Here is a 16,970-nt window from a genome sequence, read left to right on the forward strand (position 1 = left end):
TAAGAATAAAATGTTTTGCCATCCCAGTTTATTTGTCTAAATGTGACATGAAGATAAAGTTCAGCCATGTTGTTCAGAGTGATGTAGTTCTCTACAGCAGACTGCCACTGAAGAGATGGTGTCAGACCACTTTGTCTCTGTGGTTCTTCAAAGGGATGCAGGTCATCGTCTCCAACAGTAACTGGTGGTGCTGCTCAGGGTCTGTGAAGATGCTGAGAATCCACAGTTCATCCCATTGAATCTGGGAAGAAAATACAGAAAAACAACCAGATTTACTTTGTTTTCTCTTCAAGTTTAAATGTTGTTGGCGTTCCCTGCCAGTGATTGGCCAGATTTAGTCAACAAGACTCGTATGCAGAGACACCACAAGACGACATGATAAAAGCTCAAATACACCATCAAATAAATATTAGAACTAAAGTGATGCTGACTGAAGCATGAGTGTAAATTCTCAGACATAATGACTGATTTTAAAGTGACAGCTTCAAGGAAGAAACCTTTTTTTTTTTTTTTTATCATAAAAAAAAGCTCTCTGGTCCATATACTGTTTTCTGAGCTTTTACAGCCTCAGTCCAACCTCAGGTTAAACTCATGTAACCATGATTTTCCTGTGAATGCTTCATGTAGATGAAATAAAAGTTCATCCTGTTGTTTTTGCTTTAACATGGTTTGCAGTGTTCACCTGTGAGACAAATGATACATCACCTCTGCTCATCCAGATGTTCAGTTAGACTGCCGAACAGCACGGATAACGTGAGCGTTCCAGTGGTGCTTGTATTCGTCCAGTTCTTTCTGTCGTGCTCCCAGACGGCTGTATCGCAGCAGCCTTGTGTGTTCGTAGCTGCTTTTGAACAGATGCTTCTCCCTCAAGTCACCAAACAGATCCGTCCAAAACTGTGTGTGAGTATGCAAACACACATTTTATTCTAAGGAAATATATTACCTTCCTCCTGTAAAATACAGCTGAATTGCTGCCTGTTGTGTTTTAAGTAGTTTATTATGTAGAAGACATTTAAAATCTTAAGCAGGAACTGAATTGATTCAACATATTAAAAAAAAAACACCAAATAAAAGCGAGCATTGCCTTCATCAGCACAGTCATCTACAGTAAATCCAAAGTGTGATGTGAAGTAGATAATCAGTGAAGAATGAATACGAGATAAAAACCTTTGTTTGCCAAAGCAGGACCTCCAGCTTTCAGTTCACTGCTCAGATGCTGAAGTGCCATACATGTGACTTCTGGCTCCTGCAAATGCATCTCTGTGCTCTGATCTTAAGGAACGATGAAGTGCTGCCATCAGTCCATTTTCTGCCACAGTCTGTGCGGCGGCGCATTGGAAAAACTCAAAGCTCAGCGACACACTCGATGTCATTTTGAGCACCGACACCAGGATCATTGTTGGACTTTCCACATGTGAGCCACATCATTTTTGTTGAGAAGTCATCGATACGGCCACTTCAGGCAATTCCAAAAGGTTTCAGTTTGTCGTAGCCACCAACATGCCACACTGAACAATACTCTATTCCAGATGTGTCAGGTTCTCTTCTTCTGTTCATCACATCACATCTTCTGACTGTAAAAGAGTACTTTTGTTTCAGAGGCTGCCACATCGCTCTGTAACCTAAAAGCTGCCTGATCCCTGAGGTTCCTCAGAAAAAGCTGCCTGCACAGCAGCAACTGGAGCGTAGTTCGTCCTCTCGGTCAGGTCTGCATTTTGTCTTCTTTTGAAAGTGCTGACACTCACTGAAATGTTGTGCTTGGCTGCCAGTAAGTCCAGCATGATTTCAGAGGCAGGGTCCTCTGTGAAATACTTGTGGATAAGTTCATCCACCACGGCAGCTTCAGGACCTGATGGATGAATATATGAAAACACCACATGAGAAAAAGTAGATCCACTGCATTTATACTCTTTGGTGTCAAGTTTTAAACAATTATTGATTAACAAAGTAAGAAACTGAATATTGTTAATGATTCACTTAGATTCTCATACATTTAGTGTTCATCCCAGTGACTAAAACGCAGCAGAGTTGGAAACCTTGCAAAATGCCACCCGAAGTAGTGGGATTTGACATTTTATTTTGAGGGTGCCTCTCTGTTTTTCTGAATGTAATATTCTTCATCTGTTGCATTTAACATAGTTTGCATGTTTTGAGTTTCAGCCATACCTGGGTGGTAATCTCAGTGATAATTCACAGTACAATGAAGAAATCCATAATCTTTAAGAAGATGATCAAAATATACCTTCCTGTTGAAGATTTCTGCAGCATGAGCCACAGTGTGACAGGACAGGCTGAAGATTTATTCCACAAAATGTACAAAACATCATCTGGTAAAATACAAAGGGGAAAGGACTCTTAGCTTACACATGATGGTAATTTGTTGTGTAAAGTTGAGAAACTAAGATAACAGCACAGTTAATAAACATTATCCAGCATCAGTGTCTCACTTCCTTCTCAAACTTTTCCTAATTTCCCTCTCTTTATCCGTTAAAACCCAAGCGTTGTGGCTTGTTGTGTTGCTTTTGTATTCTTTGACACTTCAGGGCCACCGTAGAGACCGCCTGGGAATACCAGCTGCTGTATTCGTGGCACCTCATTTAAGTCAGTCTGTTCTAACAGTTTCCAGCACTGCTCAGCTCACAGACTTCATCTGTCTCAATTCTTCTGGAAAACAAACACAAATTTTATTCTCTCACCTTCTCAATTCTCTGTATTGTTGAGGATGGTGAGAAGGGAAGAGTGAGGGGTTTCCTATGAAAGTCCACTGTCATCTCCACAGTGTTGAGCGGGTTCAGCTCCGGGTGGTTCTGACTGCCCAAGAGGACCAGGCTGGACCCTGCTTGGCTTCCAAGATCAGGTGTGTTCAGGGAGGTGTGGCTGTAAGCAACAGTCACTGTGACAAATATGGATTATATAGGTGCTGGAACCATGTTTCCTCTATTTTAAATCAGAGGTTATTTGAGAGGCTGATGCTGATCCTGCACATGTTCTTCTCTCTCGTGTTGGTTCTCTGCAGCTGGAAATGAGACTCTCAGATAACTTAGTGTCTGTCGACCTCTTCTGTTCCCTGTGTGTAGTTTTGTGTTCAGCGTCACACAGAGAGACCGAGGAAGCTTAATTTAATAATATATGTTGTTTCTGCATCTCACTTCCCTCACTTATGGCCGTACTGCCCTGAACACACCTGACCTCATCTGAGCTCAGAAGCTAACCAGGATTGGGCCTGGTCACTTAGATGGGAGACTGCCTGGGAACAACAGGTGCTGAAAGCTCTTTTCCTTCTCTACAAAAACCAAAGAGGAAGGTGCTGTCCCATGGAACTTCATATGAAGTTGGTTATTATTTTAACAACTTTCCCATTTTTCTCCAAAGACTGTGAATGAGAGCACACACAAATCATGGCATCTCATCTAAGTCGGTCTGTTCTAACAGTTTCCTGCAGTGCTCAGCTCACAATGACTTCATCTGTCTGAATTCTGAGAAGTTAAAACATTTATAAAAAGTATTCTATCGAAATAATACCAAGAAAACTGATCTTTTCCTGATAAGTTCAGGAAACTTTAGTGATATTAAGTAACTTCCCTCAAACAGATCGGTCAACATGTCTGTACTGGAGTTACTGCATAAAGTCTCATATTATATTTAAAGTCTACTTTCATCAACTAAAAAGAGGTTAAGAAACAGTCAATTCAAAGACATATAGATTCACTTGCTGTGTCTTTAAAGTTTGCTGCTCATACACAGGTGGCTTGAAGAAATATTTTAATAGATGAAATGATGGACCCCAGTTTAGTCCCCAGATTGACCGTGATCATACATTTACAAGCACATAACATGTTCCTTCATATTAGTTTACTTCTTTTATAAACACTACTTGGATATACTATATAGCAGAGTGTTAAAGCTGTTTCTCTTGGTTTCTGTGGTGTGTGACTTCCTCTCAGGAACACAGACAGCACGCAGACACATGTGACATCATGAACAGAGAAGGAATATTTCTGTGAAACGTTAAAGCTGTAACGGATCAAATACAGGTGCAGATGAACAGGTTTACATTGTAATCACACATGATGTTCAATACACACATACATCTGTTGTATATTTGTACTCTGTTGTGGACTGAGCTGTATCTTTTAAAATGGCTTCATTTTTAATATTCTATAGCAGCGAGCAGTTAATAATGCACAGACATGAGAAATTCAAAGGAGAGTCTTTGGAGTCTTCACTTCTGGACCTGTTGCCTAGGCGACCTGACCTCAGGTAATTATCGATTGTTGAAACAATGTCAATAAAATCTCCTTTAACTGTGAAGGAAGTGGAGTCTTTATTGATGGGAATTTGTCGCCCTCTGGCGGTGACAATATAAATAGCATCATGTCAGATTGGGAGTGTTTTTAAACGATTGAATACTTTAGTAGATTTCTTATCATTGTAATAATGAGCAACTGGACTTTCTGAATATTTCACTTCTCATCTGAAAGATGTCTTCAGCTTTAACTAGTTGGTGACTGTCGGCTGATCAGCAGCTTAAAGACTATTCACACTTGGCAGGTCTGTACGGTCACACTGACACACCTCAGTCCAAACCATCTGTTTTCTTTGTCTAGAATGTGGACATTACTGTCCTCAAAAGAGTGTCCCTTCACCTTAAGATGGAGGTGAACTGCTAAGCCTTCAAACTGCACATCTGTATGTGTCAGATAAAAATATGATGACTCTACAGAAACGGACATTCAGGACCAGAGGGTGAAGAACTTAGAAGATGGGGACCTCACCCAACCAGAAAAGGATGTCGTACCTGATCCTGAACTTTGAATCCAGATGTTGTCAGTAAGAAATGTGGATTAGAACACGTAGAAAGACTGAACAAATGTTGTTGAAGCTGCTTCACAATGTGATGGAAATATTAATATATTCACAAATATATCAGGTGTGAGTGTTGAGATTAAAACAATATGTGATTTGTTCTGAAATAACTGCCTCATTAACAAGCTTCTGCTCTCAAACACACAGATCTGAGCGCAGAATATGATTTGTTGAATTCCTGGACATTTTCTGATCTTCCCATCAAATTGAAAATAATAAACACACTAAAACACACATTTCTTGTGTAAATTAAACTTGTCCTGAGAGAAGAGAAGAGCAGAATATTGAAAATACAGCCCCTAAAAAGACAAAGATCACACCAGCTTCTCAATGAGGAACATACATGTACATGTAACAGTTAAAGTCAGTTTCTGACCCATTTATTTTGCTTTTGATACATAATTCTTGTTCTGACGATCAACATATTTCATTCACAGCAAGTTGTGTCCCTCCACACATGTGCAACACTTTTAACAAAACCAATTCAACGTGGCATCAGAAAATAAACCGCGAGTGACACGACCAACAGGAAATTACATCATCAAGCCATGTGCTAACTAACACAATGAATAGAGCAAAACTAAGTCAGTAACGATGTGTAAAATGGAATTAATCCCACAGCACTTTACACTATGAAAGTATACGTAGATGTGCACAGAAAAGTGAACATCTGCACACAAGATGTCCCGGAAAGAAAGTGACTGAATCCATGAATCTGAAAAGGTGTTTCTGAGGGAAAGAGACAGACATGTACAGACTGAACTATCTGTTCAACCGTGATTCTCTGACAGGAGGAAACTCTTTATACTCAACACAGAGACACTGAGGAACCAGGTAACAACAACCTAAATCCAGGATGCAGAGGTTCTTCAGTGAATGTGGTGTTGAAGGTGTGGAGGTGGATCAGTGTGTCAGAGGAGACTCTGTAGAAGGACAGAGTGCCAGCAGGACGGTCCACATACGCTGCTGCTCTGTTAGAGACAGAAGAGGAGGAGGAGGAGTAGGAGGAGGTGAGTGTTCTTCTGTTATTGTACCAGACAGAGTAACCTCCATCAGAGCAGCTCAGACACCAGGACTGATCATTCTGTCCAAACACACAGTCACTGCCTCCTCTCCTTCTGATTCCTCTGTAACTCACTGATATAGAAACTTCTCCTCTCCACTCGACCTCCCAGTAACAGCGACCAGTCAGAACATTTCTACACAGCAGCTGAGGACAGCCATCAAATCTGTCTGGATGATCAGGATATGACTGATCCTCCTTCTCCACATCTGTCACCTTCCTGTTGTTGTCAGACAGTTTCAGGTTTCTGTTCATTGTGTTTGTGTCGATTGTGAGTTGACAGGAATCTGATGGAGAGAACAAACACAATCCAGCTGCAGTTACTGATCTATCATCTGTTCACTTTGATCAATGAGTGATGGGACAGTGTGAAGATGGTTGGATGTCATGAATCAGATGAAGAACACACTTACACTTCCTCCGACCTGGTGTCAACCATTGTTCTCCAGCAGGCTCCACCCTGAAAGGAGGAGGGGGGTCAGAGGTCAGAAAATGAGGAAAGAAAAGAAAGTGAAGAAAGAGAAGAACAATGGATGGAAGGAAATCTGTCTGAGCTCATTCTGAAGTTTGAAAGCACCACATGTTTTTTTATTATTATTTTTCATGATTCACATGTTCATTATACTGTCATTTCACCATTCTCATCCATTCATCTAAATGTTACAGCTGAATCCCACAGTCGTATATCTGAGATTATACAAATAGTACAAAGATGAAAAGGTCCTTCCACCATATTATAAGAAATAAAAACTAAATAAGAACTAAACTCTCTAACAACAAGAATGCTGGGGTGCCCCTTTATGATCCTACCAAACCTTTACAAGAGGTGTTTCAGGATTACCTGAGCCATCCCTAACTATAAGCTTTATCAAAAAGGAAAGTTTTAAACCCAATCTTAAAAGTGGAAAGGGTGTCTGCTTCCCGGACATTTACTGGCAGCTTATTCCACAAGAGAGGGGCCTGATAGCTGAAGGCTCTGCCTCCCATTCTACTTTTAGAAACTCTGGGAACAACAAGTAAACCTGCAGTTTGGGAAGTAATCCTGCAGTTTGGGGAGAAAGTTCAGTGAAAACAGTTTCAACAAATCTGTTGAACCTAGATAGCTCATGGACTCAGCCTCCAACCTCAAATTATACCTTTTCTTCACATTTTCTGAGGGACTGTAGTTAAACCTCGGTATTTGGGTTAGTGAAACTTTCATTTTATATCCAGAAAAGGATCCATATTCAAAAAGTGAAAACAACTGTCCAAGGGATTGTTCTGACAACTGTACCAGTGTGTCATCAGCAAGCAAGGAGATTTTTTTTCTTTCATACATATTCCTTTAATGTCTTTATTCTGAATAATCCACTGACTCAGGGACTCAATAAAAATCACAAATAGAAGGGGGCTAATTGGACAGCCCTGCCTCATTTTAGTGAAAAGGGGGTTGAAACCAGTCCATTAATTTTAATTCTTGTCCTTGGATTGTTATAAAGAGCTTTTATTGTTGTGATGAAAGTATTGTGAAAACCAAAGACACAAAGAAGACCAATTGACACAATCCAAAGCTTTTTCTGCATCTAACCCCACTAATACAGCTTCCAAATGACTTTCTGTTATGTGGCTCATTACATGCAAGGACCGTCTAATGTTGTCCTGGGTTTGTTTGTGTTTATGTTTATGTATTTAGCAGACGCTTTTATCCAAAGCGACTTACAAATGAAGATATAACAAGCTATATAAAAAGCTAACAATAAACTACATAGAAGGAACCCACTAGTCCGACTCTGTCAGAGGTGACAGAGTAGAGATAGGGTGCAGGCATAGAAGGAAGTGCAGAAAGATAAAGTGCAAAGATAGAGGGGGTAGGGAAGTACAAGGTAAGTGCTAGGATAGGAGATGCTCTCTGAAGAGCTGGGTTTTCAAGAGTTTCTTGAAGATAGACAGTTCTGTTCTGGTAGTGCTTGGTAGGTCATTCCACCATCGTGGGACGACACATGAAAAGAGTTTGGATTGTCTTAGGCGTGGTGTAGGCACTGCTAGACGACAATCCTGCGACGAACAGAGGGACCGAGTTGTGACATAAGCCTTTGCAAAAGCATTCAAGTAGATGGGAGCCGTTCCATTAAGCACTTTGTAGGCTAACAGTGACTTGAATTTGATGCGGGCGGCTAAGGGTAGCCAGTGGAGTTCAATGAACAGAGGGGTGGTATTCTTTTAGGCTGATCGAAGACCAGATGTGCTGCCGCGTTCTGGACCATCTGTAGAGGTTTCATAGTACAGGCTGGGAGACCAGTTAGGAGAGCATTGCAGTAGTCAAGGCGGGAGATGACCATGGCCTGCATCAGGAGCTGGGTGGCATGTTGGGTTAGGTATGGTCTGATCTTTCTTATGTTTAGTCATGCAAAGCAGCATGAATGAGCAACTGAGGTAACGTGATCTTTGAAGGTTAGTTGGTCATCAATCATGACACCCAAGTTTCTAGCAACCTTTGATGGAGCAAGAGATAGGGATTCGGTTTGGATGCAGATGCTGTGGTGTATGGTTGGTTTGGCTGGGAAGACAAGCAGTTCAGTTTTTGGGAGGTTAAGTTGGAGGTGATGGGCTTTCATCCATGTTGATATGTCAGAGAGACCGTGTGGTCCCACCTGATGACCGTGTGGTCATCAGGTGGGAATGACAGATAGAGCTGGGTATCAGCAGCATAGCATTGGTATGAGAAGCCATGTGATCGAATGATCTGTCCCAGTGAGTTGGTGTATATGGCAAAGAGAAAAGGTCCCAGTACTGAGCCTTAGGGGACCCCTGTGGCGAGGTGGTGCGCTGCAGAAGTGTGATCAAGCCAGGATACTTTGAAAGACCGACCAGTGAGGTACGATTCAAACCAGGAGTGTGCTCTCCCTGCGATGCCCATGCTAGAGAGTATGGACAAAAGGATACTGTGGTTGACAGTGTCAAATGCAGCCGATAAGTCGAGCAGGATAAGTACAGAGGACTTAGCTGTCGCTCTGGCTTCTTTTAAGGCTTCTGTCCCAGCTAACAGAGCCGTTTCGGTGGAGTGTCCACTTTTAAACCCAGATTGGTTAGGGTCAAGGAGGTTGTTATGTGAGAGGTAATCGGTGACCTGATTAAAGACAGCCCTTTCAAGGATTTTAGACAGAAACAGGAGGAGAGAGACCGGCCGATAATTCTCCACATGAGTTGGAGGGAGGGAAGGTTTCTTGAGCAGCGGTGTAACCTGAGCTTGCTTGAATGTGGTAGGAAATGTGCCCGATGTCAGTAAAGCATTAATCACATGCGTGACTGCTGCAGTAACAGTAGGAGTAATGGATTGGAGAAGATTAGTAGGGACGGGGTCCAGCGGGCATGTAGTAGGATGGCTACATGTGAGAAATTTAGACACACTGCTCTGAGCGAGAGGGATAAAAGAGGGGTAAATTTGTCTCTGACAAACAAAACCCGTCTGATCAAGGCTAATGCTTTGTGGTAGCAGTCCTAATTACGGACAACGTCATTTCGTCTAGTCAAAACTTAATTTAAGGTGTCTTAAAAGGAACATGTAGATATTTTTGATGAAGGTGAATTAAAGATATCTGTAACTGGAATTATGAGTAGTTGTAATTCCCTTACAGATATCCATAATTCACGTAGCGGATATCCACAACTGAATTTTAGATAACAGTAATGACAAACCTCATATACATGGATGGCAAAAGTGATGTCATTTGTTGTAACAAGAACGTAGTTGTGGATATCTGAAATGTTCTTTTTGACTAGGCTAAACTGAATTACAGATATCTGCAACACATATCCAATCTGGCTATTAAATGTTAAAATGGCTTGCCATAGCGGCAACCATACTGGGCCCTTCAAGGTGCGGTGAGCTCTCTCCACTCACAGCTCAGAGGAGTCCTGGAGCTCCAGATCCTCATGTAGCAAGTGCTCCACATAGCATACCATCGATGTGGACGACTCCTCCACTCCCTCTTTAACTTTGTGTTTTCTGATGTGCTCCCTTCTGGAGCGGCCTCCAAATCTGTCAGCTTTGCATCCAGGTGTATCTGTAGTTTCAGCAGCTCCGTAACTGCTTCTTCAGCCAATTGTATCCAACTTTCGACCTTTTTTCAGCCTCTTCGATTCTCACGTTAGTTTTGTTGAATTCTTCTCGAATCACTTTCAGCTGTTGTCCTTCCCAAACTGCCACAGTTCTTTCAATATAAGGCCAAGGCCTGCTTCTTCCATCTGCTCCTTGCTGTGGTCCGACTGCATATCATTGTCCTCCATCACGCTGCTAATGTTAGCTGGGGACACCTGGCTAACTTCATCTCTCTCAAATAGCTCCGACTGCATTGACTTTTTCTGCTTTTGTTTAGGCATTCTCGATACCCACAATCCTAAATCTAACTGTACTGCAAGTTTTGGATGTATTCAGGTTGTTGTGGTCAACTTTTAACTCAAAATGTCGGCTGAAAGTTTTCCTATGCTGCCACTGCTGTGCTCTCCAAACTGCTATTATGAGCACCAAATGTTTTCTGCAGTCAGATTAAGGAGATGAAGTTTCTGTCTCTGAATTCAACTCTTCAAGTTTGGAAGAATTTTCACTTTAATTTTTCACTCATTTCTGAATCCAAATATGAGCTTTAAGAATTCTAATGAAATCACTTCAGTTTCTGACATCATGGTCTCTCCTGATGGTCACATTGTTTCTGCTGACTCCTCCTCTCAGTATGTTTCAGGGCAGCCAAACATCCAGATACTTTCTCAGACCCATTGGTCCATCTGAATGCTGCACAGCCAGCCAGGGGAAGACATTCATCTAGAAAAGTTAGATTAGAAACACTCCCCTCATTCCACCCTCCACACTGAACATTAAAGGCTCACAATAAGATCAGAGGAGAATCTATAGTCATTGGAAGTATATCAGCTGCCAGGTGTTGTGGTTTTATTGATCAGAATCACTCATTTATTTCAGCCTGGTCAGTTTTCAGGAATCTGAAACACACTGAAAAGCCTACAGCCTCTTCCTCTCCTTCCCCCAGTGTCCCTCTCTTCCTATTTCTCTGGAATTCCTTGGATAGTGTTTATTGGATTGTCCTCCACCTTTATTTCTGTTTCTTCATCCCAGCCAGAGACAGGATGAAGAACAACCAAATACAGCTCCAGTTGAACTTTGGTCTACTTCGTTCTCATCTGGAAGGACGGTCAGAACCACAGAAGGCCAGAACTCTTCTGTGCAGAGCAGAGAGGATGTACACAGTCCAACAGCAACACTGTGGAGACACAGCTACACTTTCTAACACAATGTGATTCATTCTAACAGCTGCCTGAAAAGGATCTGAAGAAATGTCCCTTCATATACCCACAGTTCTCCCTTCTGCCCAGCACGGACAAACTGCCCGCTCTGTTAGGAGAAATGAAGCAGAGCTGGACCAGGCTTTGTCTCTGCTGTGGATGGCTTCAGAGAGCTGTGTGGAGAACCAAGGACTGGATCCGGTTCTGATTCTGTGCTTTTATAAGGGTACCAGCTGGTCCACATGTACACATTTCCAGATGTGCAGTGAACGTGGTTTTATAAATCTTTGTGCTAAGCTAGGCTAACATGTCCTGGACCCATCTCTGTATCTGATCCAGGGTCAGGGTCAGGGACTCCTCCTGTCTTTTGGTTCTCATAATACTATGTAGCAAGCAAAAGTGACTGTCTGAACTCGTCTTCCCAAAACATTAAATGTCCCTTTCCCATAACATTGTGTGGCCAGCAAACATAAACAATATAAATAGCAATAGTACCATTTTGTTTGGGAGACAACTCTGAGCCAGTTTCCTGACAGGTTGTGCAGACTTGTCTCTTTCTTGCAAGAAATAAATGTTTTGTGTTAATCGTATCCAGCGACTCTGAGCCTAATTTTAGGATAATTTTTCTGACACTCCTACATGTGTGATTGTTCATGTAACACTCAGCAGAAAGCAAAAACACAGGGCTGAGTGCAGGACAGAGAACGTGTTTCCAGCTCTTCCTCCTCTATCAGACATTGTGTGTGGCTGCAGCAGGCCTCTCCATACCTGAGTTTGTGTGGATCCTTCAGTGCAGCCGTCAGCAGCTTCACTCCTGAGTCTCCTGGATGGTTGTAGCTCAGGTCCAGCTCTGTCAGATGGGAGGGGTTGGAGGTCACAGCTAAGGCCAGAGAAGCACAGCCTTCCTCTGTGATCAGACAGCCTGACAGGCTGCAGACACACAAAACAACACAGAAACTCTGAGAGAACTGCTCTGAAACTGAAGCTGAATCTCATCAAATGTTAACCTGATGATGGAACTGAATAAAAGTCAGAGAATCATCAACTACTGTAACTGGTCCCTCTGAGGACGACATGAAACAAATGACATCACAATCTATGAGATGTTGAGAACTGTTCACAGGCAGAGAAGCAGAATCCAGTTACTGGCTGAAGTCTGTCTGACGCTGCAACTCTGTGGACTGAGTGAGAAACATCTCATAGTTGGAGATTTTCCCAACAGAGCACTTTGCTCTCAGACTGCAGGTTTACTTGTGGTTCCCAGAGTTTCTAAAAGTAGAATGGCAGGCAGAGCCTTCAGGTATCAGGCCCCTCTCTGTGGAACCAGCTGCCAGTTTGGCTTCAGGAAGCAGAAACCCTCTCTACCTTTAAGATTAGGCTTACAACTTTCCTTTTTGATAAAGCTTATAGTTAGGGATGGCTCAGGTGACCCTGAAACATCCCATAGTGATGTTATAGGCCCAGACTGCTGGGGAGCTCCCATGATGCACCTCTCCTCCCTCTGCTCTCTTTACTCTCCATGTTCATATGACATCATTGTTGTCATTAACTTGTGTTTCTCTTCCTCAGCAGGTATCTCTGGCCTGGTGTTATGGTGGTTTGATGCTCACATTTAGGGGAAAAACAGCTCATATTTCTGTAAAGTAGTTTACTTTGGGTATGTGATGGATCTGTGTTTTAGGACAAATCTACAGGAATGGAAAGGAGTCAGAGTAAAAGAGCACTTTGGCATTTCTTTAAACTGTGTGTGTTATATTTCATTATCTTCATAATCAGAGTTATTTAAACCAGATAATCAAAAGGCAGAACAGATCAACCTGTTTCATTGAAGCTGTTATTTTTCTCATCTGAAAAGTTCATGAATCCTTACCTGAGTGTTTCCAGTCTGCAGTTTGGACTCTTCAGTCCAGTAGAAAGCTGCTTCACTCCTGAATCCTGCAGGTTGTTGTTACTCAGGTCCAGTTCTGTCAGACTGGAGGACTGGGAGCTGAGAGCTGAGGACAGAGCTGCACATCCTTCATCTGAGAGGTTACAGCTACTCAGTCTGAGGAGGAAATTAGATGAAAGGAAACAACTTAATCCATTAATTAAACTACAATCGTATTTGATTAGTGGAAGAGTTATGTTTCCCATTTTGTTTCTGTTTATTTGTCCATGGATATAAAGTATTTAAATAAAATAAAAGAAGCTAAACATGTTTTTTTAGAGTTTCTCATGTTCAAACACAACAAAACAGACAGTAAAACTAAATTTACATCTGTCTAATTCACATTGATTGTTTGAGTTAGTTCAGTCAGATAACTAACTAATGAGATGGGAGCAAATAAATAAATAAATTAATCAATTGAAATAATTAATTCTACAATTAATAAATAACTGTCACCATGTTCTTCCTCAGAGAAACTGCTGAGTTTCTATTTCCAACAAAGTATCATCTCACATCACTTGTAAGATGATATTTTGTTGTGAACTGACACTTTATAAATAAACTGAAGTTAATTTGAAACTGAGTTTAACGCTGATTCTGCTGTTTTTCTCCAGTTAATTAGTAAAAGATGTATTTAAAAAGAAATCTATCTATGTTTGTACTTACAGAGCTTTGTTGGAGGCTTTGACCACTGGCAGCAGCCTCAGAAGAGCCTCCTCTGAAGCAGAGTATTTCTTCAGGTCAAACACATCCAGATCTTTTTCTGATGACAGTAAGATGAAGACCAGAGCTGACCACTGAGCAGGAGACAGTTCATCTGTGGAGAGACTTCCTGAACTCAGGGACTGTTGGATCTGCTCCACTAGAGAACGATCATTCAGTTCATTCAGACAGTGGAACAGATTGATGCTTCTCTCTGCAGACAGACTCTCACTGATCTTCTTCTTGATGTAATCGACTGTTTCCTGATTGGTCTGTGAACTACTTCCTGTCTGTGTCAGCAGGCCTCGTAGGAGACTCTGATTGGTCTGCAGGGAAAGACCCAGGAGGAAGCGGAGGAACAGGTCCAGGTGTCCGTTTGGACTCTGTAAGGCCTTGTTCACAGCACTCTGATGGAGCTTTATTAGTTTTGGTTTCTTAAAAAATGAAGACCTCTTGGATCGTTTATCTTCTCCCATCAGGATGATTCCAGAGTTGATGAAGGTCAGATGGACATGAAGAGCAGCCAGAAACTCCTGAACACTCAGATGGATGAAGCAGAACACCTTCTCCTGGTACAGCCCTCTCTCCTCTTTAAAGATCTGTGTGAACACTCCTGAGTACACTGAGGCTGCTGAGATATCGATGCCACACTCTGTCAGGTCTGATTCATAGAAGATCAGGTTTCCTTTCTGCAGCTGCTCAAAAGCCAGTTTTCCCAGAGACTCAATCATCTTCCTGCTCTCTGGACTCCAGTGTGGATCTGTCTCAGCTCCTCCATCATACTTGACCTTCTTCACTTTGGCCTGAACCACCAGGAAGTGTATGTACATCTCAGTCAGGGTCTTGGGCAGCTCTCCTCCCTCTCTGGTTTTCAACACATCCTCCAGAACTGTAGCAGTGATCCAGCAGAAGACTGGGATGTGGCACATGATGTGGAGGCTTCGTGATGTCTGGATGTGGGAGATGATCCTGCTGGCCTGCTTCTTATCTCTGAATCTCTTCCTGAAGTACTCCTCCTTCTGTGGGTCAGTGAACCCTCTGACCTCTGTCACCATGCCAACACAGTCAGGAGGGATCTGATTGGCTGCTGCAGGTCGTGTGGTTATCCAGAGGCGAGCAGAGGGAAGCAGTTTCCCCCTGATGAGGTTTGTCAGCAGCACATCCACTGAGGTGGACTCTGCAACATCAGTCAGGGGCTCCTTGTTGTGGAAGTCCAGAGGAAGTCGACACTCATCCAGACCGTCAAAGATGAACACAACCTGGAACTCTTCAAAGCTCCAGATTCCTGCTTCTTTGGTTTCAGTAAAGAAGTGATGAACAAGTTCCACCAAGCTGAACTTTTTCTCTTTCAGCACATTCAGCTCTTTGAAAGTGAATGGAAACATGAACTGGATGTCCTGGTTGGCTTTGCCTTCAGCCCAGTCCAGAGTGAACTTCTGTGTTAAGACTGTTTTCCCAATGCCAGCCACTCCCTTTGTCATCACTGTTCTGATTGGTTCATCTCTTCCAGGTGGGAGTTTAAAGATGTCTTCTTGTCTGATGGTTGTTTCTGCTCTGTCTGCTTTCCTGGATGCTGTTTCAATGTGTCTGATCTCATGTTCATCATTGACCTCTCCAGTCCCTCCCTTTGTGATGTAGAGCTCTGTGTAGATCTGATTCAGAAGGGTTCGGTTTCCTGCTTTAGAAATCCCCTCAAACACACACTGGAACTTCTTCTTCAGAGCAGATTTATGTCGGAAAACTGGGTCAGAAAGTTCTAAATAAACACAACAAATAAGATCAGTCAATACAATACACAGAAAATCTTCAAACTTTTAATTTCTCTGAGAATGAGTATTTGAACATGTGTTGTTCTGTGTGTTGAGACATCAGTAAATGTGTCATTTATCCAGCAGGTTAAATCTTTAGAGAAATCCTCTTACTGCTCTGCAGACGGTCAGCCAGCTCCTCCTGCTTCATTCTCCTCAGGAAGTGAACTGTGATCTTCACTAATGCCTCTCTGCTGCTCCTCTGCTCTTCATCCTCATCCTCCCTCTGACTCTCTAAGCATTCTGGGTAATCTGCACTCAGAACCTTCTGGATCTTCTTCAGCTCCTCCTTCACAAAAGTGACCATGTTGTCCTCCAGCAGCTGGAACAGAATACTATATGAATGAGCCAATCAGACTGGAATCATGGAGCCAAACATCAGATCCATGTTGGACACACTGACAATCCACTGGTCTACAAAGTGCAGCATGGAGATGACTGTGAACAGAATAGATGGAAAAGTAGTTGTTGTACATGTACAGACCATAAACATGGAGTCCAGCTGTGTTTGATGCTGCTGGGCAGACTGACCACTGGGAACCTCTGAGCTCTGCTGGTCCACTCTGTGGAGGAATCATGAAGAATGAGCTCACATTCTGTCTGTCCACACAGAGACAAACACAAGGTAAAGCTCCATGAAGTGATGTGTGGATGTGAACAGTGAATCAGAGGACTCCCTGCAGTGAGAAAGCTTTACTAGTCCTGCTGATCCCACTGAGAATCAACAGCTCAGTCTGCAGCTGCTTGGAGCTTTCAGCTCACTTTGGTTGGGTCCAACAGCTCTCAGCAACCCCTTCAGAAAGCTTTACCTCCCTGCTGAAGTGCCCTGGAGCAAGGAAGCAGGAGCCAGTGTGTGCTTGGATCAGACTGGTTGTACTGGGCAGCTCCCAGTGTGAAGGCCTCAGACGATGACTGTACAACATCATCTGATGATTATTTCCCAAATACAGGAGACAAAATTTCATTGTAGACATGTCAGCTTCAAACTAAATCAAGGAGCAGCATCCCAGTTATTATCTGGGAGGGTCGTAAAGAACTCTTGAGGAGCTCAGAACCCCAGATTTGCTTTTTCTACATTTATGTTTCACCACCAGATGAGAGGAGGAAACATCTTCCCCGAAAGCGATGACTTTCATTTGATCTTTAATTTATAAGTTAAATGTATCTCTACTTAGTTTCTATTCATAATCTTAAAGTGAACCTCCTGGTGATCTCCCACCTATTCCTTCTTCATTCCTGCTTTCAGTGTTCTGATGTTCATCACACACCACCCTTATGAAATGGATCTTCCACAGTAATACCATGACACTGAGTTACGTTTCTAGCTCCT

At 42.5% G+C, this 16,970-nt stretch overlaps 2 protein-coding genes across 2 annotated transcripts in view; both read right to left on the minus strand.

Annotated features, from left to right (window-relative positions):
- LOC140296317 (NLR family CARD domain-containing protein 3-like) overlaps nucleotides 1–16,970 on the minus strand; it is a 57,793-nt gene that overhangs the window by 37,813 nt on the left and 3,010 nt on the right. The gene's annotated exons all lie outside the window — the stretch shown is intronic.
- On the minus strand, nucleotides 5,582–16,563 carry LOC140294721 (NLR family CARD domain-containing protein 3-like). Its single transcript, XM_072379609.1, has 6 exons — nucleotides 16,450–16,563; nucleotides 13,797–15,061; nucleotides 13,074–13,247; nucleotides 11,972–12,133; nucleotides 6,343–6,389; nucleotides 5,582–6,216 (listed from the first exon to the last, which is right to left on the minus strand). The coding sequence occupies exons 1-6, from the start codon at nucleotides 16,561–16,563 to the stop codon at nucleotides 5,675–5,677; spliced, it is 2,304 nt and encodes a 767-aa protein (XP_072235710.1). The 3' UTR covers nucleotides 5,582–5,674.

The sequence above is a fragment of the Leuresthes tenuis genome, unplaced genomic scaffold, assembly GCF_036924035.1.
Source record: "Leuresthes tenuis unplaced genomic scaffold, fLeuTen1.0.hap1 SCAF_1, whole genome shotgun sequence".
In the NCBI taxonomy this organism is placed as follows: Eukaryota; Metazoa; Chordata; class Actinopteri; order Atheriniformes; family Atherinopsidae; genus Leuresthes; species Leuresthes tenuis.

Coding starts and splice junctions, on each gene's coding strand:
- LOC140294721 (XM_072379609.1), bottom strand. CDS start 16,563: ATGTTGTACAGTCATCGTCTGAGGCCTTCACACTGGGAGCTGCCCAGT. Junction 15,062..16,449: donor CAGGGCACTTCAGCAGGGAG/GTAAAGCTTTCT, acceptor GGTCTGGATGAG/TGTCGACTTCCTCTGGACTT. Junction 12,134..13,073: donor TGCAGACTGGAAACACTCAG/GTAAGGATTCAT, acceptor GTGTGTCTGCAG/CCTGTCAGGCTGTCTGATCA.